This window comes from Sturnus vulgaris, chromosome 1 (genome assembly GCF_052056855.1).
Source record: "Sturnus vulgaris isolate bStuVul1 chromosome 1, bStuVul1.hap1, whole genome shotgun sequence".
NCBI lineage: Eukaryota > Metazoa > Chordata > Aves > Passeriformes > Sturnidae > Sturnus > Sturnus vulgaris.
The window spans coordinates 136,480,825-136,504,567 of record NC_142243.1 but is presented as its reverse complement, the minus strand read 5'-3'; the positions used below and the strand labels follow the sequence as shown (position 1 = coordinate 136,504,567).

At 48.5% G+C, this 23,743-nt stretch overlaps 1 protein-coding gene across 3 annotated transcripts; it reads left to right on the top strand.

Annotated features, from left to right (window-relative positions):
- The first annotated feature begins 16,965 nt into the window (after positions 1 to 16,965).
- Positions 16,966 to 22,278, top strand: KLF10 (KLF transcription factor 10). 3 transcript variants are annotated; one of them, XM_014879374.2, is made up of 4 exons: positions 16,966 to 17,065; positions 18,633 to 18,872; positions 18,972 to 19,848; positions 20,775 to 22,278. In XM_014879374.2, the coding sequence occupies exons 2-4, from the start codon at positions 18,642 to 18,644 to the stop codon at positions 21,032 to 21,034; spliced, it is 1,368 nt and encodes a 455-aa protein (XP_014734860.1). In that variant the 5' UTR covers positions 16,966 to 17,065; positions 18,633 to 18,641; the 3' UTR covers positions 21,035 to 22,278. The 3 variants fall into 3 exon arrangements, with proteins under 3 accessions (XP_014734860.1, XP_088033866.1, XP_088033864.1); XM_088177740.1 differs by having other exon boundaries at positions 17,037 to 17,177; XM_088177738.1 differs by lacking the exon at positions 16,966 to 17,065 and adding an exon at positions 17,971 to 18,080.
- Positions 22,279 to 23,743: the final 1,465 nt, after the last annotated feature.

The following is a 23,743-nucleotide window of genomic DNA, read 5'->3' as shown; positions in this document are numbered from 1 at the left end:
ACTTGGTACCTAGTCTGTAATTCACAAAGAGTGTGTATACTGTCTTCAAATGGCAGGACCAGATCAGCAGAGACAGTTTATTAAATGATTGTAGTTTCTGCTGGGTGTTTTAAAAACAGTGATCATGAGATGTCACAATGGATCTCCAAAAGGTCCTTTTGGATAGTTCCCAGGCTGCCCTGTGCCAATGGAAAAACAGCAAAGCAGGAGGATGACATGGTAGTGTGCCTGTCTCGTGGTTAAGGAAGCTTCTCTGTCCATTTGGGAGCCCCTCTGGGAGTCTCACTCACATCACCCCAAACTGGGCAGCTCCAGTGAACTGACAGGTGCCCCACTTGATTCCATACACACACCATTCACACAGGTGCCATCCCCACCCTGGCTTGTCCCATAGCAGAATTTCAAACATCTAGTTCCTTTAATTGTGGTACAGCTTGAGTGGGTGCCTCTGGGGAAGAACCCCCAACAAGGAGATCCCCGAGCTTTTATACCTTTACAGCCTAGGCAGCTGCTCTTCACATGCCTTGCTCACATCTCTGGGTGCAGTGATGGTGTTTGGTCTCAGGTTGTGCTGTTCCTCAGGCCCTATGCAGTCCCCGGGTGACGCCCACGCCCTGCTGGGTCCCCACCCAGGCAAAGGGTCGGCGTTCATTCACGGCTCGTTGCCTGCAAGCAACTTATCCACCCCAGGGAATGATGGCTTGCACATCCAATTACTGTCACTCAGTGTGCTCCTCAGCAGCTTTCAGGCCTCTCCTCAGCAGGCAGGAGCTGTAGATGAGTAACTAAAGGATGATGATGCAGCCACGAGCTGTCACTCCCTGCATGTGCTGGAGTTGCTTCCAGCCCTCTCGCCCGGAGCAGAGGGGAGCTGCTGGTGCCGGCCACTCCTCATGCCCCTGGCACAACATGGGACTGCTCTTGCTGCAGGCATGGAGGGAGCAGGGCCCTGGGGATGGGGCTGACGCCTCCAGCCTGCTCTGTGGCCACTCCTGTTCAACCAGAGTCAAACCAGAGTGTGTCTGCAAGTGTGCAAAGGGGCACACTGAGCCTGGCAGAGCAAGCCCTACAGAGGGGATTACACTCATGGCAGGGACCATACACATTGGGGACAGCCACAGGCTCCCCTCATGAGTGTCACCAGGGCCATGTGCCAGGCTACAATTAAAAAACCAAAAAGGAATGCAGGAGAAGGTGCTGGTGCTCCATGGGAGTTCTTAGCTCTTTCAGTCATAGGGACAGCTGCAGGGCATGTGATCCTTCCAGGGCTTGGAGCCTTAGCTGTCAGCTCTCCTTCTCTGAGCTGGAGGAGAAAATGGGGAGAAAGCACCTTCGATAAACTGCTGGGGACAAGTGAGTATTTTCTTTAACAAAACACCTGCACCATTTCCAGCACTTGCCAGCAACCCAAAATCTGACGTCATTGGCATTTCAACATGTACAGGTAATGCAAAGCAATGCATAAAAACCAGTGTTAAACTATGGAGTTGCATCTTTTTTTTGTGTGTGCCTAAAGCACAGCCAGTGCCTTGCTCACTCTGCGAATAAGCAAATTCCGAAGTTCTGTTTATTTCAACATGTTACCCCAAGGAAATCCTCTCCTTGGTGGGAGTGAAACGGGAATATGTTGCCCTAAACTAGAAGTCAAACCCAACAGAGTGCCACCCAGAAGATTGGCAATGAGATCCAGGTCAGGTCTGGGGATGGGCTGGTTTTCCACACACTTGGGCTTGCTCCAGCACTCCGCAGTGCACCAAGCTCATCTCCATCGTCCAGGCAGCTCAGAAGGGCAACTCTCAGCCTGCGTAGCCTGGAACTGGGCTGGGTAGGGCCACTGACAGCACAAGGAGCCTGGCGTGCACTGCCACAGCCGCTTCCACTGCTCGCACTGGCCTCCCCCGAGGCGCGGGAGGGGTTTCACTTGCAGCAGAGCAGCTGGGAAGGCACTGGGATGGATGGAACACCGCCTTGGGAAGCAGCACGGAGACAGGCTGTGCTTTCTCCTTCCTGCCCGGACAGCACTGCCTTGCAACACGAGAGCTTCCCGCTCGGCACTCGTGTAAACAGAGCAGCGCAGCCTTTCACCTACTCCGCTCTGCTGACAGATTGCGCTCCTCGCTCTGTTCCCACCGCTGCCAACCAGCTCCTGCGGCTGCTGCACTTGGCAGGGCCATATGGTGCTCTCCTGACATACATCTGAGGACACGTACGGAACTGTACTGCTCACAGATTGCAGATGAGAAAACCTTTCCAGGACATTTAAGCTGTACAAATAATGATAATAAAAGGCCTTTATAGATGTGTAGGCTTAGTCCAGACAAACTCTTTGCTACTCTGCTCAGTACAAAATATAAACAGACTGTGATTTAAGAGCTTCCTCAGTAAACAAAACAACAAATGAGTAAAATAAATTAATGCGTCTAGAAAAACAGATGCTTCTTAAAAATCCACTTAAACACATTTTTATACTATAGCAGCAAGAAAAGAGTGCTTAGAAATTATTTTAACATGGAAAAAGCCATACACTAATATACCAAGATAAGCAAAGAATTATGCCTAAGATTTTTAAATCTGCCTAAGGGATTCAAGTCTCCAATTAAAGCAAACAAAGTGAGTATCCGAATCCTTTAAGCAGCCTTGGAAATCCTCCTATCCGTGTGCACAGAATCATGCATATAAAAGTATATAGGACTTCGTGAGTAAAAGATCTAGCATGTTTTCACCAAAGCAACCATTTCAAGGCATTCCGAGAATATAAATACATAAAAATGAACTCTGGAGACCTGCGGTATTTGAAAGAGTGCTCTGTTGGGTTGTCATATGATCTAATCAATATTCATTGTTTATTTAACAAGAGTAAACTTGATCCAAAAGTTTCTAAACCCTCAAACTCTCCAACACCCAGTACCAGCAGGATTATTCAAGGGCATAACCAGAGCTGCCAAATAGATCTTTAGTAACCAAACAGACCCACACTCCACTTGAAATTGGGCTGGTTAGATACTGTGCTAATAATAGTCATCCCAAAGAGAGGAGAGGGGTCTGTGCATGCAGGGCCACTCATAGATCTGCACCTAAAAAACCATGTCTTTGCTGTATCATCTGTGTCATCCTAATTTGGATCCAAAAAGCTTCCTTCAGCATGGGTTGCTATGTGTTTCTTTAATTTAGGAAATGCTTTCCAGACATGGTTTTATTACATGTACTTTAGTGTCTCAGCTTTGCCTTCCATGAGTGTGATGACCAGGATGGTACAGCACTGATTTCTCTATGACAGCAACTCCTCTAGTTGCTCTTAAATGAAATCTGAGCCTTCAATTCACTGAGCCTAAGGAAACAGACCCAAACTGTGACAGGCTGACAATATGAGACAATGCAGCTCACACAGGACACAAAACACTGGGGTGGAGGAGAAGGAGGGGTCACACCAAGTTTAGGAGTTCCCAGGACTTCACGAGAAACAGGAAGTCTTGGGGACCTGAAGCCCAAACAGCAGACAAATCTTTCTGGAGAATTGTTATGGATATTACATGTTCCAGATAAGTTGCAGCTTAGATAATTCTCATGAGACTGACCTGGATTTGAGGTTAACATCAAAGCTTCCTGAGGACAAAGCAACCCAAAGGGCTTCCACTTATCTCCTTTTTTCTGTAGTCATGTTTCAGCGCTGGCCCCAGATTGTGGCTCACTGATTGTCAGCAGGACCCCTGAGAGTGGCAGCCACCTCCAGTGCATCCAGGTTTGTGCTGTTGAAGGCTGAACACTCAAGCAGAATAAAAGCGTGGAAAATGTGCCCCACTTTATCTGACAAAGCCTTTTGCAGGTACAAGAACCCCCTGACCCTCACTTGCTGCTTTCTCTTCCACCCACACCCACATTGATGTTGGAAATGCCCTTTTTGGGGAGGCTCTGAAGACAGCTCCTGGTAAGTGCATGACCCTGACAGCACAGAGCAGGATGTAACAGTTTTCTGATAGTTAAACTGTTCTAGCTGCAAAACAAATACATGCACACACACAGATATTACAACACCAGTGGGGTTTTTTTACATCTGCTGCCATCAAATATATGAAGATGGTCTTCAGGACCATCTTGAAAACTTCTCAAAACTAACTAAGGAATCTTTAAACTAACCAAATCATCTTGTTAGCTTCTTGAAACTAACAACAAGATGCAAGCTTTCTTCTGATAGACATCTCTTTCCCATTGCCTTTTAGTCCTTGCTCTAAACAATTCACTGCACTGGTATCAAGAGCTGAAGAATCACACCCTCTTTATTTCTGCCAAATATCTGAATTCTCAGTCCCTAAGCAAAGGGAGATGAAACAGTATTTTGCAAGAATAATTTTGTCCTTCCACTACTGCAAACCAGTAACTTTTCAACAGCACCTGTGAAAAGGCTTCCTGAAAGTTCATGATGGAAATGAACAGATCAGTCCATTTTCAGCCAATCCTCTTTGTGTAGAAATAGAGTTTACCTACAAAATCCACTTTAAGGTAACTCAGAAACAGGAAGATACTAGAAAAATGTTGAAAAAAAATTCACAAAACCAAACATTCCTGGAAGCAGTGAGAAATTAATGTCAATTCTCTCCTGGGAGGATGGAGCTAATTACTCACAGGTTGTCTCCTGACTTTTAAAATTATTTTTCAATACAAGATATACTTGTGAAAACTAAACTGAAAACCAAAGGGATCACAAAGCCTTTGACGTCAATCCTTCAGCTTCACCCAAAGAGACAGAGCCAGGGCCAAAGAAAAGATTCATGATGGACAAGCACGTTCCTGAAAAACCTGGAGGAACAGAGGCACTGCTCCTCAGCAGAGCAAATCTCCAAGAGACAGTGACAGTCAGCTGCCATGCTGTGCACCATATCCAGGGGGAATGGGGGAAAATGGAAGCTTCTGGTGCAGGATAAAGGTGACCAAGCTGTTCCCTGAGGCAGCTGCTCTATGAGAGCCCGGTTCACTACAGGGTCTGAAACTGTCCTCTATGTGCCCCATCTCAATAGCTACACCATACCTTCTTCTCCACTTCCTTTGTGCCCTTGCAAGTCCCTCAGCCTTTTCACCTTCTCTAAATCTGAGTCCCCATCCCACTGTCTCCTCTCTCCCCTCAATTTTTCCCCAGGTCTCTTGTAGTGTGTGCTATGTTTGAGTTGCAGACAGGTGTGTGAACACCTGCACGCCAAGAGCCAGCAAACAGCCTGAACCTGCTCCTGCTGTGCCTCCACGAGACTCTGCTCTGCCCAGCTGATGGTTCTTGTGGGCACTTGTGGTGGGGTCCTCCTCTCCCCAGCTGCTTTATAAAGTCACCCACTGTGGTTGCTGCCCAGGCTTCCATTATCATCAGGGAGATGGAGTCAACAGAGCTCAGAATGTAATTCATTCCACGTCAGGGAAAAACATAACATGCTTGAACCCGGTGGTTTATATTTATTATATTTATGTATTTATTACTTCACTGACTATAAAAAGAGCTATAAAACCAGATGCTTGTGTGTTATAAGCTCCTCATCTTAAATGAACTCCACCCATAGTGACTCTGAGTACATTTATATACACTTTGCTGTTAAAACCCAAGAACAACCTTGGGCCCAGGGTCAAATATTGTAAACTTGCTCAGTTCCCTGCTGCTGACAACAAGCATCCTTTGGAGTAGATGATTTGCACTTAGAGAGAAAATGAAGAGGAGCATGTCAGGGGCCCTCCTTGGCTTCCCATGCCTGTGTACTCTCCATGCTCAAGAGCCTTCCATGGCTGTTTTGCAATAGACACCTGCCTACATATCTACACCCTTTCGGACACTGACCTTGTCCACCATCCCTTCCTCCCCTCGTGGAGAGGAGATTTTGGACCAGGGCAACAGTGGTCATAGGCAGGCTCAGATTGATGAGGTCTTTAGAAGCTGCTTGCTAGCACTTTAATACCAACACATCACTAACAGATTCCCTGCAGAATTGTGGATACTATAACCAGCTACATGGACTCAGTCTGCACCACAGATCCAATTGGAAAAAAGTATCCCCTCTAATCTAGACAAGTCAGTGCCCTCTTCTAGAAAAGCTTCCATTAGGTCAGGATGCCACTTTGCATGTAATCTCAAACAAGGCTCGTACTGTCCCTCTTCTTCTTACTGTTTCTTGTGGTTTAACCTCAGCTGGCAACTAAAGACCATGTAGCTGTTTGCTCACTGCTCCTCTCACACCCTGGGATGAGGAAGAGAATTGGAAAAACATGTAAAACCCATTAGTTGAGATAACAGTTTAAAAATTGAAATAAAATAAAAATATAATAATGAATTCATATATATGAATATAATGAAAAGGGAGGGAACAAAAAGAACTATAAATAAACCCAAGAAAGACAAGTGATGCATAGTGCAACTGCTTACCACCCCTGTCCAATATCCATCCCATCCCCAGGCAGTGACTGGCAGCTTCCAGACAATTCCCCACAGTTTATGTAACAAACATGGTGTTCTGTGGTACAGAATATCCCTTTGGCCAGTTCGGGTCAGCTGTCCTGGCTGTGCTCCCTACTGCTTCTTGTGCAACTCCTCACTAGCAGAACACAGAAAGCTGAAAAACCCTTGATTTTTGGCAAGCCCTGCTAGCAACAACTAAACCATCAGTGTGTTATCAACATTATTCTTATCTAAATTGAAAACATAGGACTGTGCCAGCTCCTGGGAAGAAAATTAACTCTATACCAGCCAAAACCAGGATACTGTGGCTCCCACAGAGTGAAGTCTGTAGGACCAAGGATGAGCTGTGGGACAGAGGTGACTCTCCAACAGTGAGCTGCAAGACCAAAATGCCTATGTCCCATGCAGAGCTGCAGGAATTAAGTGTGTTAATTGTGTTAAAACTGAGCTGCAAGAGCAAAGTGAGACACACAGAGGAGAATTCAGGGAGCAGATAGATGCTGGCAGCCTGCTGCAGGCTGTGGGCTGCTGTGGGTACACTGCATAACCTGCACAATCTCCAGGCACACCTGGGATCTTGCAAAGACTGATGAAAATCTTTGGGCAAGTTTTTCTGGTCATGAGGGCAACTCCACTGACAGGTAGTCAGTGTAGCCTCCCTGTAGTCTCTGACAAGCCAACACTGTCCCTGCACATTGTGGATTTGGAGAAGAAAGATCTATCTCCTTGCAGCCTCACATGCCTGTCTGAGCTCATGGTGAAGATACTTGCACTGAAGAATACCAAAGCTGGTTTTCACAAAGGCTCTTGTTTTAAAGATTTAAAGTAGAATTGCTTAATCCCTATATTGCTGCTAGGAGACTATGTGAGCAGCAAAGCTGTGGCTCTTATCATGTCTCTTTAAATTAAACACGAGGCCTTTATCTCCACAGGTCTCACAAGTTTGCCCCTTGCCCTTAATTCCTGTGAAATCTTAAGAAAAATAAAGAAATCAATTACTAATAGCAAGTGGGTGGCTTAGCAACTCGTCAGTGATGTGCTTTGTACCGTGATGCCAAGGGTGTGGCATGTGAGCCAGGAATTTGGCAACAGATAGCAGCAGGACATGGAGGAGCTCAAGGCCTGCTGACACATACAGGAGTGTATCAGCTGCAGGGGGCCAAACTGGATGCAGTTTAGTCTGTATTAGATGAAGGACATGTTACCTGCCCTTTGTCACTTTAATTTTCCTATCTAGAGATTGTTTGTTTGTTTGTTTGTTTGAATATAAACTAAGATGTACATGGAGGGTCCAGGTAATACCTTAATAAATTAACACTGTGGGAGCTATTAACATTTCCATCTCATTTGTCATATCAAGATTAAATTAGTCAATAGTTGAAAAATAATTAAAGGTAGATTTAAAGGAAAGAAAAATCTTAGATCCCTTGACTTCTATCAAAATACATGTCATGGCTAAAACCCTACCAGCAACTAAACACCACACAGCCACTTGCTTATTCCCTGTCAGTGAGATGGGAAGAGAATCAGAAAAGTGAGGAAATTCAGGGACTGAGATAAAGACAGTCTAGTAGGAACACAAGCAAAGCAAACCAAGGAATTTGGAATTCATTCACCCCTCCCCAAGGCCAGCCAGGTGTTCAGCCATCCTCAGGAAAGCAGGGCTCCATCACATGTAATGGTGACTTGAAAAGACAAATGCCATTGCTCCAAACATCCTTCCCTTCCTTCTTCTTCCCCCAGGTTTATATGCTGAGCATGACTCCATATGATGTGGGATATTCCTCTGGTCAGCTGGGGTCAGCTATCCCAGCTCCTTGTGCTCCTCCAGCCTCCTCACTGGGGGAATGAGGTGGGAAGCAGAAAAGACTTTGACTCTGTATTAGTGCTGCTCAGTGATAGTGAAAACATTCCTCCATTATCAACACTATTTTCAGGACAAATCCCAAACACAGGCCCAAACCTGCTACTACAAAGAAAATTAACTCCATTGCAGCCAATGCCAGCACCTTCTCCACTCCTTATTCCATACCATTTGTGTCATGCTCAGGTCCCACACTGTGTGGGGACCTGAACATGACATTCTATGGTCTGGAACATCCCTTTGGTCAGTTTGGGTCAGCTGTCCTGGCTGTGCTCCCTCCAGGCTTCTGTGTAGCTCCTCACAGGCAGAGCATGGAAAACTGAAAAGTCCTTCACTTAGGGGAAACACTACTTAGCAACAACTAGAACATTAGCATGTTATCAACGTTATTCTCATACTGAATCCATAACACAGCATTGTACCAGCTACTGGGAAGAAAATTATACCAGCCAAAACCAGGACAGTACCAATAGTGGGAGGTATGGAAATGCTGTTACTTGTTTTAGGAGGAAAGCCAAAGCATCCCTGCTGACTTTTATATTACATTGCTATGTCCTATATCACCACCACCTGATCTCCTTCATACCTCCAGGATTTAACCCATCATAGGAATTTTTAAAATACAGCAGCATTTAGGTCACAGTGTAACAAGCAAATTCTATTTTGGCAGGAAAATGACACAAACGTGTTTCTAACACTACCATTGGGAAAAACATTTATTTGATCATAGCAGGAACAGGTGGCTTTGTTAGCTACACAAGCTCATTCTACAATGTTTACAGGCTGTCTGCTTCTCATTTTATTGGCTGACAGTTCAGCTCCTAAGTATCTGATTTTGATAGCAGAAATTCAAATTGATCAGTTAAATTTTATACTGAATAGTTTAATCCATCATGACACTGAGAAAATTCAAAATACATTAAATATACTTTTCCAAGTGGTGGAATGCACAGACCTTTATGTTATCATTTCAAGCAGAAAACATTCTCTGTTGTGTTTCTGATATTTCCCAAGCTCTGTCTGCAAAAAAAGCAATGTCACTTTGCCACAGTCTTCCACAGCTCTCCAAAGGTATCCATGTTGTTGTGAAATGACAAACTCCATGTGACACAGTAATGCTGAACTTTACTGGAGGTATCAACAAACCCACCAGCATTGCATAAGAAAGACCACACAAGATACTAAACAAAAATAAACACACGGTCACACCATGGGAAGTGAAATAGGAAGTACTGAAGGAATCAACAAATCATCTCAATATTAATTCCTGATTGCCACTGGATTCCCAGGATTTCTTGGGTCAAGACACTCAGTGAGGATGGGACTTGGCTGGTTTGAGCTGACCAGACACCTGTTTTGGTTGACCTTCTAAAAAGACAGATGGAAGCAGGGCTGTAGCTGTATGGGACCGAACGTCCTGCACAGTGTTCTCAGAAGAAACACAACCACAGGACCCAAGGAAAGTTCTAGCTGCCATACAACCTAATCCTGCACTGAAACAGTTAAGTATAAAACCTCTCACAATTTTTAGTATGTATTGAAGTCATCATTTACTTACCTGGGTTCTTTCTGTGCTGATTAGAATAGCCATCTATTCTACAGTCTTATGTGAAACATGTACTCATCAGAAATAAAAAATACCCCTTGATGCCCTGTCATGAGAAGTGGAAAATGCCTCTTGCTTATTTGTAGGTAGAAATCAAAGGGTTTAGGATAAAGGAACAACTTAAACCACCTTTTTAATTCTGCATGCCAAAGCCAATATAAGCCACAGATAACAAAGCTGTTTTTCTTAAGAGAGGGGTGAAATTCAAGAGACTATAGTTTCACCTTGACTTAGCCTCAGCCCCTAGACCAGTTACAAAGCTGGCCAGTAAATTACCAGCTGGGTTCCCAATTCTCTTCTCTAATTTATTGTCCCAATCCCATGACAATTTAGTTTTTCAATCAGAAAAATAAGGTGCTGTATCCCTGGAAATGTTCACATCCAGGCTAGATGGGGCTTTGAGCAACCTGGTCTAGTGGAAGGTGTTCCTGCCCATGGCAGGGAAGTTGGAACCAGATGACCTTTAACACACATTTCCTCCTGGGTGGCATTAAACCACATCCCCAGCTTCTCTGGGAAACTGAATGGAAAATACTTGTGAATTGACAGTGATCCTTTAGCTGCTTCCAGTGCTGCCAGAGAAGATCAACTTTACTGGAAACAGCTCACTTACCAAAAAGAAGTTTCTCTCACCTGCCCTTTGGCTTCACTAGGGGATGTTTGAGGTTTCCCCGACCCCATAAGCCTGTCTCCTATGGCAGCAGTGCAAACATCAACACTGTTACAGCCTCTGAAGCCTTCCACTGAGCAGGCACAGCAGGACTGGAGCTGCAGTGACTCAGGCACAGCCACGAATGCTCCAGAGACAAAGGGCCGTGAGCAATACTCTGTAAAATGCACGTACACAGAAACTGGGGTGAGTATCATATAGGGCTGGGGAGGAACATGGCACTGCCAGGCAAACAGGATTTGCTCCATCTGGCAATCAGACTGGTAAAGCAAAGTAAAACCCATAAACTGAAATCTTTATGACAAGTAAGTTCTGCTTTTCACTTGGTATTCCAATAAGCAATCGCACAACCAGAATGAAGCTTTTTCTTAAGGTTAGGATATGTGAGGAAAATGGGGCATGAAGAAGGAAAAAGGAGATGAAAAAAGCACCAAGCTGCCTTGTTGCTGACTGTATGCTCCCTCTCCCCAGTTATCTGATATATCAAGCTTGGCAATTGCTGTCAGTAGCAGCAGAGATACTTTTCTAATTCAATAACTGAACAGGAGCAGTAGAAGGACAGGGAAGAAGAACAGCCACACACTGTACAACCCTCTCATGCCCTGGACTTGCTGTCCGCTGCCTCTGGCCCTCCTCCCTGTTCTCCATTTGCTCCCTTCCTTCCGTCCTTCCTCTCATGTTCCCCAGCTGCCATTTCAGAGCTGCCTTTCCCTGGCCACCCCCTCAGCCTCAGCTGCTTTCAGACACCCACTGCATCGCTCTGCATATGAAAATGAGCTGTCATATTTTCCAGCCTCTGAAGCAAGAGATTATTTTTGGGAGAGGTAGTTTTGACAGTTCTGCTCTGCAATTCAACGGCAGAGCACGGGGCAAGGGGAGAAGATACAGCAGATGAACACACATGCAGGGCTCCCAGTTGTGCATTTAGAAATGACAGGAAGTCTCTGGGGGAACACAAAGCTCCTGTGGACTGTGGGAGTCAAGGAACAGATATGTCTCCTCACTTCCGAGGACTGCTCTTCCCTGAGCCAAGGCCAGCTGCTACCAATACAGCTACAGGACATGCCACTGAGATGACAGTCAAGCCTGCTTGGGGAGGACAGGCACAGCAAACCCCCTCTCCACCCTCTCACCAAGTCCTTCACCCCACCTGCACCCCGATCCCCCCCACCAGACAGTCTCTTACAGAGCCCATACTCCCTGCCAAACCCAGAACTCGTCTGAAGATCTGGCCTGAAGGAGGGGAAGTGTAACAGGTTTTTGACCTACCAGTCTAACCCCAGTCTTTCTGCACATTTTGACTGCAGCTGGTCAGTGCACATTGCAAGGCTTGCAGGGCCCTGCACCTGGATGGCAGCAGCAGCAAAGCATTGACATGGTGGGAACAAAGCCCAGGGGTGAGAGGAGACTCTCACACAGGAGAATGAGCAGGAGGCTTCCTGAGTAAACAGACAAGCAGACTGAAGAGAGGCCTGGCTGCACAGGCTTGCTCTGGACATTAAAAGTTGAAACAAGCTGGTTTAAAGAAGAAAGAGGGCAGCTGGGGAGGCAGGGCTGGAAACATCAGTGGCTGGAGGTGTCAGTGGAGGAGGAATATGTTAGGGAGGATCCAGAAATGGCGGAGGAGGCAGCAGGATCTGAATGGCCATAAGTGATGCAGAACAGGCTCTGGTAAGTGCAGGTTACTGGGAATGGCCACAGTGAGAGGCTTTCATGGAGCAAAAGCAGTACAAACACCATGGGAAGGAAGGTGCATTAAGAGGTACTAAGAGGCACTTTGTGTGTGCCAGGGGCACGTGAGATTGGCAGCTGGGACAGGCAAAGAGGATCTGTGGAGAATCACTGCTGGAAGGGGTGCAAAGGGCAGCAAGGGTGATCCTGCAGCACCCACAGCAACAGAGAGCTGAAATGGCTTACTGGGAAGCCAAGAGGAGGATAGGCAAGGAGGTAAAGCAAGGACAGGGGAGAGAGAATTAAGAGTGGGAAAAGAACAAAACAGAACAGGCCACCTGAAGCATGAGCTGCCGTTGCAAGTCAGCCCTTTATTTTCTCATAGGTGCACCACAGCAGAGTCGAGAGCTTTCGATCAGATCACCCAGCTATCAGTGTTGGATCATAACTCAATTCACATCACATAAATGAAGGGAGATATGGCCAAAACTCCAAAGTATTTACAAAGCTTTGCTCAGTGTGCCCTGAAAGTCACCCTTATGACAAATCTGAAAGGTACATGATCAAGCTTTAACATCGCTATGCTAATTTCACTTTTCCATTTTATATGAAAATAATTGTATTCCCTCCAAAGAGTACTTTACTTATATAAAATTACTGCAGAATCACTGTAACTTCTTCCAACAGTCCAGCACACACCTTCAACACGTTGCCATGCAAGCAAACTAAAAATGGCGACAGTAGTTCATGTTACAGATCTTCTGTTCATGTTGGAAACTGGATTTTGAACACTAAGTTCTTACTAATTAGTAAAACATTTGTATATATTCATTACATACAAGTAAGGGTGAAAACCTGACAATTTTTGCTGAATGTATGGAGAAATTATTAGTTTTGTGAGTGAATTTGTCCTGTAGGCTGGTGCAACTTATACAGATTTAGTTTTGGTGGCAATAATATCTTTCAAACGAGATTTCAAAATGTTTTAAATAAAACCACTTACAATCACAAAAACTATGACAGACCTTGCCATAAACAGAAAACACAGAATTTCACTAAGAACTATTGAGTAGTTGTTCCACAACCTTTATTTCAGCCAGGGCAGATGCACTTGTGAGCCAGGAGCTCTTTCCCTAGCTATGCCTTGTGTGACAGTAGCACCTTCTGACAAAGGACAGCATGGTCTGGGAGCCAAGCAACCATTCTAGCAACATTTTTCCCCTGTTGATTTCAGTGTGAAACAAACAGTTAACACACTTTCTCCTGTTTCTCCACCCAGAGACTTGGGATCCAATGCAGTAATTTGTAAACAACTGTTTGCTACTAGCAGTGAAAGGAGGTCGGATCATCCTGAAGTGAATTCTCTTTCAAGAATTTCCTCTACATAAGGGAGTCAAGCCAATCAGTTTCCCTGCAGTGCCTGCAGGGATCTTATAAAATCTGTCAGAAAGTCAGGCAGATACCCAGGCTGCACAGTAGAAACAGAAGATGGGAGATGCAGATTTCTCTCTAGTGGCATGTTTTCCTACAGGTGCCAATTGTGGCATCTACAGGAGCAAGGAGAAAGGGAACCCACCACTGGCAGCCTGGTGCAAGGGGCATAGTAGGAGAGCACATCCTATCAGATATGTCTGGGGTACCACTGTGAAGCCAAATAACAAAGATTCCATGTGTACAATGTATCAGTTGAAATACTGGAATTAAAGCAATACAAAAAAGTGTCTTCCTGGGAATAAAATTACCACTCTTTTGTCAATATGTGCCTTTGAAATTGTTAAGAATTACTTTAAATGACATATCTACGGTCATGCTTTGCAATATTTATCCTTTTTCTATTCTCAGGCTGAAGAAACTGCTCATTTCTTGCAGGTTGGTTTTCTTGGGGTTTTTTGTTTCTGTTTTTGTTTGTTTGTTCGTTGTTTTTCTCTTTTTTGGGCATAACTAAACTCTCTGGGACATGTGTTTCTTGTTTCCTTGCTTTCTGGCCAGTTACAGGAACACATTACCTGCTGCAAGATCCTTACTGCCAACTGAGGTTGGCTGGCATGGCAAAGAATTAAGCAGAATGAAAGGACCATGACACCATTGAAAAGGAGGAGGACAGGAATAATGACATAATCACGGAACAACTAGGTTTGAAAAGGCATCTGAGACCTTTCACTGAACACTACCAAGCCAGCTGCACCATGGAGTGCCACCTCCAGTCCTTCATTAAACACCCCCAGGGACCATGACTCCACCACACCCCTGGGCAGCACATTTCAGTGCCTGATCACCCTTTATGTGAAGAAATTCTTCCTAATGTCCAACCGAAACTGCCCCTGAGGCAGCTTGAGGCTGTCTTCTCATCCTATTGCTTGTTGCCTGGGAAAAGAGCTCAACCCCCACCTGGCTACAACCTCTCATCAGGGAGTTACAGAGAGCGATAAGGTCACCCCTGAGCCTCTTTTGCTCCAGGCTAAACACCCCAAGCTCCCTCAGCTGTTCCTCATATGACTGGTGCTCCAGACCCTATAACAGCTCAGTTTTCCTTCTTTGGACTCTCACCAGCACTTTCATGTCCTTCTTGAATTGTGGGGCCTTGAATTGGACACAGCACTCAAGGTGTGGCCTCACCTGTGCTGAGTACATGGGGGTCCTGGTCCTGCTGGCCACACTATAGCTGATACAGGCCACTATGCCATTGGCCTTCTTGACTACCTGGGCACACACTGGATGATGTTCAATAGCTGTTGAGCAGCACCCTCAGGTCCTTTTCTTCTGAGCAGCTTTCCAGCCACTCTGCCCACAGCAGGTAGTGCTGCATGGGATTGTATGGACAAAGTGTAGGACTGAGCAATTCTCCTTACTGAACCTCATAGCACCAGCTTTGGGCCATTGATTCAGCTTGTCCAGATACTTCTGTAGAGACTTCCTACCCCACAGCAGACCGACATTCACCCAACTTGGTGCCATCCACAAATTTACTGGATCCCCTCATCCAGATCATCAGTGAAGATATTAAACAGGACTGGGCCCAACACACATGTCTAGGGGACACCACCGGATGCCAATTGGACGTAGCACCATTCACCACCACTCTCTGGGCCTGGCCACCCAGCCAGTTTTCAAGCCAGTGAAGAGTCCATCTCTCCAAGCCATGGGCTTTTTCAGGAGTATGCTATGGGACACGGAGTCAAAAGCTTTCCTGAAGTCCAGGTAGACTATATCCACAACCTTCCTCTCACCTACTAAGCAGATCACCTGGTTATAAAATGACGATCAGGTTGGTGAGGCAGGGCCTGGCTTTCCTAAACCATCCTGGCTGGGACTGATCCCTTGGTTGTCTTGCATGTGTCATGTGATTGCACTCAAGATGATCTGGTTCATAACCTTGCGGGGCACCGAGGTTAGGCTGACAGGCCTGTAGTTCTACGCACCCACCTTCTGGCCCTTCTTGTGGATGGGTGTCACATTGGTCAGCTTCCAGTCATGTGGGACCTCCCTGGTTAGCTAGGACTGATGATAAATGATGAAGAGGGAGTTAGTGAGCTCTTCCACCAGCTCCCTCATCACTCTAGGATGAGTCCAGACCAGTCCCATAGACTTGTAAGCACCTAAGTGGCAGAGCAGGTCACTAACTGCTCCCTCCTGGGTGTCTCTTCTGCTCCCTGTCCCTTTCTACCAGCTCAGGAGGCCTGTTGTCCTGCGGATAACTGGTCTTACTGTTGAAGACTGAAGCAAAGAAGGTTTAGAAAGAAAAAAGAAAAATGCCCTGACCAAATGATGCTGGAGTGCTTAGGAGAAGGAGGGAAAATCTCTTAAGTGAGGCTAAATAAGCAGGAGGAAAGAAACTGAACTATAACGAAGCATCAGTAGCATTTCTAGAGCCCCACACTAGCCCCAGCTGCAGCCTGGCCTGGATCCAGCCTCTCAGGTCCTGACACATACAGCTGCTCTTTCAACTTTCATTACAACTTTCTGACCGGATAAAGAGCCCTGCATGGAGCAGAACGGATCCCAGGGCTCTCACCGTCCTGGCGCGCCGCAGCCTGCGGGGTAACGCGATTAGCAGTGACCCAGCTAAGCCGCAGCTGTTCCCGAGCCGGCCGGGCGACAGCAGCCGGGGAGCGGGAGAGGCAGCCCCGGGCAGACACAGCCGAGCCCGCGGGGCCGACCTGCCCGGGGTCTCCTCAGACTGCGGATCTCCAGCCAACAACCGCGCCCTGGGCTGACGCGGACAGCGGTGCAGAGTGGGGTGCTCCCTACTCGTGGCCGAGACCTCCCCCACCCCGAGGGTGCTGCCAGGACACATCAGCGAGTCGGTGGGCGCGCCCATACACGGGGATGGGCCAGAAAGGCCCGAGGAGGTGGGAACCACGGCGCCGCTCTCTGCTCTCCCCCCGCCCGCGGCCCCGCTTCACCTCAGCCCGGCGGGCAGCAGGGACCGCGCTGGGGAAGCTGCTCCCTCCCCCTCCACCGTGTGACCTCATGCAGGAGGAAGCGCCGGGCCGCCCCCGCCGCTCCCACACGGATGCCGGGGAGGGAAGGGAAGGGCACGGCAGGGGAGGCGGGGGCGGCCGCCCTGACTCAGCCGCCGGCGGGGACACGCCGTGCTGACACTCCGGCCACGCCGCCGCGCGGCCGCCGATCACGCGCGGCTGCCCGGCGCCCATTGGTCGTCGCTCCACACACCTTTGCCGGTGATTGGTCGGCGGGCCGCCGGAGCCCCGCCCACCCCCCCGTGCGCGGGCCCGGGGGCGCCGCCGCCCGAGCGGGGAGCGGCGAACAAAAAGAGGAAAACCGGGAGAGCAGCAGCAGCACCTCGGGGCGGGCTCGGCTCCTCCGGTGAGCGACCCGGACATCTTGGGAGGTTGGGGCGGCTGGGACGGAGGGAGTCCCAGGGGTGGTGCAGCATGGGGATCCCCAGGGCACGTGCGGGGGCGACCCACGATAGGAGGTACCGTGGGCGGGAGGTCGTGCTGAGGCGGCGGCTGGGAGGGCTGAGTCGCGGTGGGGGACCAGAGTTGCTGGGGTGGGCTGTAGGAGAGCCGCCCGCGTGGAGAGCCCTCCGCGGGGCAAGCCGGCGAGGAAAGCCGCGGGAGGGAGGGAAGGAGAGGGAAGCCGCCGAGAACCTGTTGGCAGTGCCGGTCCGGCCGTGCAGCTTCTCGTGCCTGCGTGCCTGACCGGCTGTCGGCAGCGGCGGCTGCATGTACCAGGTGGCAGCGGTGAGGGAGGAGGAGAAAGCCGGGGGGATCCCGGCGCCACGCAGGGTGGGCGGCGCGGCGGCAGGGAAGCGGAGCGGCGCTGCGGGAAGAGCCGGCCGCCGCGCCCGTAACCCGCTTCCCGCAGGGTCGCCGCTTCGCTTCCCTTCCCCCGCGGCGGGAGGCGTCGGGTGTGGCGGCGCTGACCCCAGCCCGGCCCCCGCCCGCTGTGACGGCTCCTCCCGCCCGGGCTCCTTCCCCCGCCCGCCCTCACAGCCGGCCGCCGCCGCGCGCCGGAGGCGGGGGCGCCGCGCGGGGGAACTGGGGGAAAGGTCGGCGCTCGGCGGCGCCCGATCACGCTTTGTTCAGGTGTCCCGCCCCGGGCCGCGCCCTGCTCGGTGCGGGCCAATGGGCGCCCGGCGCGGCTCCGGGGGGAACCAATAGCGGAGGGCGGGGGCGGCGCGCGCGGGGGCGGCCGACGGGGTGCGCTGAGGTGAGGGTGGCGCGCGCCCAACAGCCGGGGGCGGGGCCCGCGCCTGAGCCCCGCCCACAGCGCTGCGTGAGGGCCGGGCGGGGAGTGCGCGGATAGGGGTGTGTGGGGTACGGGTGTGTGTGTGTAAGTGTATATATATGTATATCTGTCTCCGTTCTCCGAACAGGTAATGTACTGTGCATGTGTGTGTGTGCCTGTGCCTGTGTGAGAGAGAGACCCTTTGAGTGTTTTCTAGAGTATTTTTTGTTGCTAATACCTTTCGAAGAAAATGTGAATCAGCCCCAATGCGGTTCTTTCTCATGTGCCAAAATAAGCACAGTGCTGAGGGCTGTGTGTGTCCAAAGCAAAAATAGAAGGAGGGTGGGATGGTGTAGGAAGTTTTGTTTTACTTTTTTGGGGCGGTGTGAAGATTTTTCTTAAGTTCTCAGACACAGCTCTTGCAGTGTGGAATAACTTTAACATACTTAAGATCCAGAGTAGTTCCTTTGTCTCAAGTAATTACTTAATTTTCATCTGATGGCTGGATTTCCTCACTAACAACTTCATAAAAATATTACATAAATAAGAAAGAAGGCAGGACAATACAGGCACGTCAAGTGTATTTATCTTGAACAAGTTGCCCTGTTTGTTTTTTGCAGTGCCTTCTTACAAGCAGCTGCAAAATACTCAAACTTAGCATCAGGTTTAAAGTTTCTTTTTTTTTCTCTAACCAAAACAGGAGTAAGAAATGGAAATGATGACTGAAAAACAGAGAGATACGAGGTATTTCTGGAACAATACGCCTGAAAAAAGCGATTATGAAGCTGTAGAAGCCCTTATTTCTATGAGTTGCAACTGGAAATCAGACTTTAAGAAACATGCAGAAATGAGACCTATAACTCCTGCGTCTGACATGTCAGAAGAAAGTGACGAGACTTTGCTTCCTGGAGCAGCGGACTTTAATGCGATACCAGCATTTGTAAGTTTTGCAGTTTGTGCGTGTGTGCTTGTTTTTAACAATTAGTGTGCTGATGTCCTGTTAACGCCCCCCCTTACTGTGTCTCTCTCTCCTGCGCAGTGCCTGACCCCTCCCTACAGCCCTTCCGACTTCGAGATGTCGCAGGTGATCCATCCGCTGGGCAAGGCACTGTCCGAGGCTGCCAAGCCTCCTGTGGCCACACCTCGGAGAGAGGCGGAGCGGTCTCCAGCGGCCAGGCCTCTGAAAGCTCGAGTGACAAGTGTTATCCGCCACACGGCTGATGCCCAGCTCTGTGATCACAAAACGTGCCCCGTGAGAACAGCCAGTGTGCTCAAATACCAGGACAGTGCTTCGAGGGAAGCAAACAGGAAGCAGAACACCAAAGAGGAGCACTCTGTGTGCTCTGCCATGGCACCGAGTGGAGCGAGTGCTGAGACCAGCGAACTGTCGGTGGCAGAAGGAAGAACTGCAGAACCAGCTGTTGGTCCCGTGCCCTTGACAAAGCCCTCGGTGAGCAAGGAGGAGTCTGTCCCTGAACCAGCAGAGCAGCCTGCGGTGGCAGCACCACTGTCCCCTGCCCAAGGCAGCGGAGCCCCTCCTGTGCCAGTGATTTGCCAGATGGTCCCACTGCCCACAAACAACAACGTTGTGACGGCCGTGGTGCCCAACCCTGCGCCGAGCCAGCAGCCAGCTCTCTGTCAGCCCATGGTCTTCATGGGCACCCAGGTTCCCAAAGGTGCTGTCATGTTTGTCGTGCCCCAGCCAGTTGTGCAGGGCACAAAGGCTCCCATTGTTAGTCCAAATGGCACGAGACTCTCTCCCATTGCCCCCGCTCCTGGCTTTGTACCTTCTACAGCAAAAACCACTCCTCAGGCTGATTCTTCAAGAATAAGAAGTCACATTTGCGGCTACCCAGGATGTGGGAAAACCTACTTCAAGAGCTCCCATTTGAAGGCTCATGTCAGAACACACACAGGTTGGTTACTGCTACTGCATGTTAAAATCTAATGTAGAAAACTGTCGTTGTATATGCAGCTTGTTATAGTTGTAGCAATTACCGGATCTGTTCGTGGAACAAATTGTGGGCCAGCAATGAAATAGTTTTTTCTGCCAGCATGCATTATAGAGCTGCCTAATCTCTGACGGGAAGTCTCCCTGAGGGGAAGTTGACTCAGCAGTTTGTTTGTGCTGGACTTGCTTCATGTCAGAAGGTGTTCAGTAATGCATCTGTGGAAACAAGGCCTTGCCCAACGTGGAATATGCTTTCTAAGGTTAAATATGCCTTATTATATTAGGCTCCTCCTCAGGAATGCCTTTGCCAGGAATGGGTAAAACTTGGAGGTTGTTTTAGGAAAGGATGTGAGAATCCACTCCAAACTGTTCCTGCCTTGGTTATTCTAGAGTAACTTCTCCAGTTTCAGCACTTAACTGCAGTAGCAGAAAGAGTTCCATATATTTTCACACAGGCTCACAGTGCACTACTAGAGCTCGGTTACATAAAGCATCATTGCAGTCTGTGCTTCAGAGGGGAGTTTCGGGCATGCTGAGTCATCATTATCCTCAGTTTACACGGAGCTGAGTGTTAAAATTAGCTGTCTTGAGATGTGAAGAGCATTTCAAACAATTTGGTTCCAGAGAATTTTTAACCTGTAACTATTTCAACCCTTTTTAACCCTTACCCATACTACTTAGCTTCGGGGATAGTGAGCCTGTGTGTTTAAATATTAGTGTATAAAGGATTTTCCATATTTTGCGTGTATAATGCTTACGTAGATTTTTGGCTGAGCTGCCATAATAATAGAAACTTTCCTGCCAATTAAGTCAAATCCTGCCAGTTAAGGCAGCAGTGTTTGTTGTTCAGTACTAACTGGGTTTTTCCCTTTGCAATTTCTTCCCTTCTAGGAGAAAAGCCGTTTAGCTGCAGTTGGAAGGGCTGTGAGAGGAGGTTTGCACGGTCTGATGAACTGTCTCGCCACCGCCGAACGCACACCGGGGAGAAGAAGTTTGCCTGCCCCATGTGCGAGCGGCGGTTCATGCGCAGCGACCACCTCACGAAGCACGCGCGTCGCCACTTGTCGGCAAAGAAGTTACCGAACTGGCAAATGGAAGTGAGCAAGCTCAGTGATGTTGCTGTGCCACCAACGTCTGCGACCGCCCAGTGAAAGGACTTGCTCTGTAGACGGTGGAATTAACTGTTGTTGCTGGGATGGGCCGGCTGGAAAAAGGCTTTTTCTCCGGTCTGTGGTTCTCCCACACTGGCTGCTGACAGCAGTACCGAGAGGCAAAGGCAGCCTGCGCTCAGTCACAAAAGATGTTGCTGAGAGAACCAGTGGCTGACTGGAATAGCGGGTGTCTTCTGCACTGGTGAGGAGAGAAAGAAAGAAAGGGAAGGCTCTAGAGCAGAGCAGCCACATTGTGCCAGTTTTGAATTTTGCAAATCGTTTGCATTTGCTCTAGATCCAGTCCCATGCAAGTGTTCCTGAGGGTTTGCTGCTCATGCCTGAGACCAGCTCCAATTTTAACTGTCAGTTGTCCGTCTTCAGTAGGAGCAGACAAGGAGAGCAGCAATGTACAGGCACAGGCTTGAAAGCCCAGAGCCCACCTGCATAAGATAATCTAAATCAGTCCTGCTACTTCTGCCACCTTTGCTTGGTAGGAATATTTTCCTTCTAACTGTTCTCCAGCTCCATCATAATTGATGATTTGATGCCAGCCTCCTGGAGATTTTAGACATCTCCTCCTGCATGGGGTGGTTAACACACCCAGCTTTACGCTGCTGTGTCCAGAGGGGCTTGGGATGGGCATGCAGGGGCACTGCATGGGCAGTCGAAGGGCAGGAACGTTTCCGAATCCTTATTAGCTTGGTAATGTTTTCCCAGCTGCTTTGGCAAGCTTTGTGATTGTTACAGCTGGTTATACCTGAGCATCGCATGGTGCTTCTGCTTTTGTGTTGCTTATGGTTTCCTTTCCACCTTCTCACTGCGCTTGTCATGGGCAGGTAATGGGGCACCTTGAAGACAGACTTGGTAACTGTAAACTATTCTGGTTGATTAAAGAAGAAAAACAAGAATCTTAGGCTTCTTGATTGTGTTATTCTTTGAAAGGCGGTTTATGCTAAAATTGAAATGGATATATTGTGTATTGTATTAAATTAGAAAGTTGTAATTCAAAGGGGAAAACAAGGCAGCAAAGACACCAGCCTAGGAATTTAAACCAGCTTTTGTGACAAGGCATCAATTTTCACTATTCGTATTTTATCATATTATGTTGAGGACACATATCAGAAAGTGAATGGTTTGAAAATAGTGTATTAGATCTGCTTTTTGTGACTACTTTAAAGATTTGCACATTTCTTATGTTGTACTTTATACTTTGTTTACAATAAACCAATTTTCTTTAATATCAACCTCTTTTTTTTTTTTTTTTTTTTTTTTTTAATTCGTAGTGGAACTTGTCTCTTTGCAAGGAAAATAACCTCAAAATAAAATTGTCCTGACCAATGGAACACTCTCTCTAAATTTTTTCATACTTTTAAGCACTATGAAGTCCACAGGAGTGGAATTTCAAGTCTGTGCTTACAACTCTGCCTCTCTGTTTTGGTTTGGTTTAGGGTTTTTTGTCCCAGATCTTCATCCCTGCTTTTCTTCAGTACCCAAAGCTAATCATGCCCATGTGGGCCGTTATGACGCTGATGAAAAGTATTTCCTTTTGCTGGTGTTTGCCCAGCCTTTCCCAGGAAGGAGCCCGGTCGTGTTTCTGAGGCCCTGGCTGTGGGGTGGTGGCTGCTCCCTCCCAGTGTAGGATCCAGGTGCCCTGTGCCCCTCCCCAGGGCCAGGTGGTGCTGGCACCAAGATGGGCTCCAGGCTCGGGGTTTGTTAAAGCTGACCCTGCAGGAGTCCCCTGCCAGGAGGAGAGCAGGGAATTGGGGTTTTCCCATCTCAGGGCAGAGGCTGGTCAGCCTGGCTTCTGTCTGCTGCCCCTGCGTGCCAGCAGTGGCCATTGGCACTGCTCCTGTGCTCCTGTGCCTCCTGTTCCAACTCCCCTGCCTGCAGGGATCCCCAGATTTCGCAATCCCACGGATGCTGACTCACTGCCCTTCCCAGCTCTGGGTTTGGGGCAGAGGCACTCCTTACCTTATCCTGTGTGACACAGGGCCCTGAGTAGAGAGCACCTGAGTCATTGCCCTTCTTGTTCCACGTGGGATGTGCCAGCATAGCCCAATGCAAAAGAGATGATTCTTCCCCAGCAACATGAGATGTGAGTCCCATTCCACCATCTTGCTTCAAGGCATTTCTCATTTCATGGCCATGAGATAAAATACTGTAACAGCTCTGGGTCTGAGACCTTTCCACATCTGCAAGTAGCCACTGGACCAGGAGCTAGGTCCCCTCACCAGCTCTGCCTGGCACGCTGGTCCTTGAATGCCATGTTGTGCTGCAGCCCTAGAGAAGAAGGGCATAAAGAAGTGCCACGTCCCGTCGGTATCCTGTCCATGCAATGGCCCTGTCCCTCAGCAGTGCACGTGGTGGGCTTTGCAGCCCCTCTATCTCAGCATGGAGCTGAACTTAAGTCTCACTTTCCAGGCGAGCACTCTCATGCTGCCATGCCATAACAGAGGAAGAAAGTGGGTTTCCATGCCATGACCATCTCTGCTGCCGGTGTTTTCTGAAGTAAAAGCAGCTGCTGGTGCTTTTTGAGTAGCAACCCCCTCTGGGGGTATGCACGGGCTCTGCCCTGGGACTACCCGTTGGCTGCACTGCTGGAAGGCTGCTAAGGGAAGCTTGTTCCTGGCACGCTGTGAGCTAAATAAAATACAGCTTCTCCCTGTAAATACGTAACTTAACAGCAAGAAGTGCACTTCTGGCTGATTC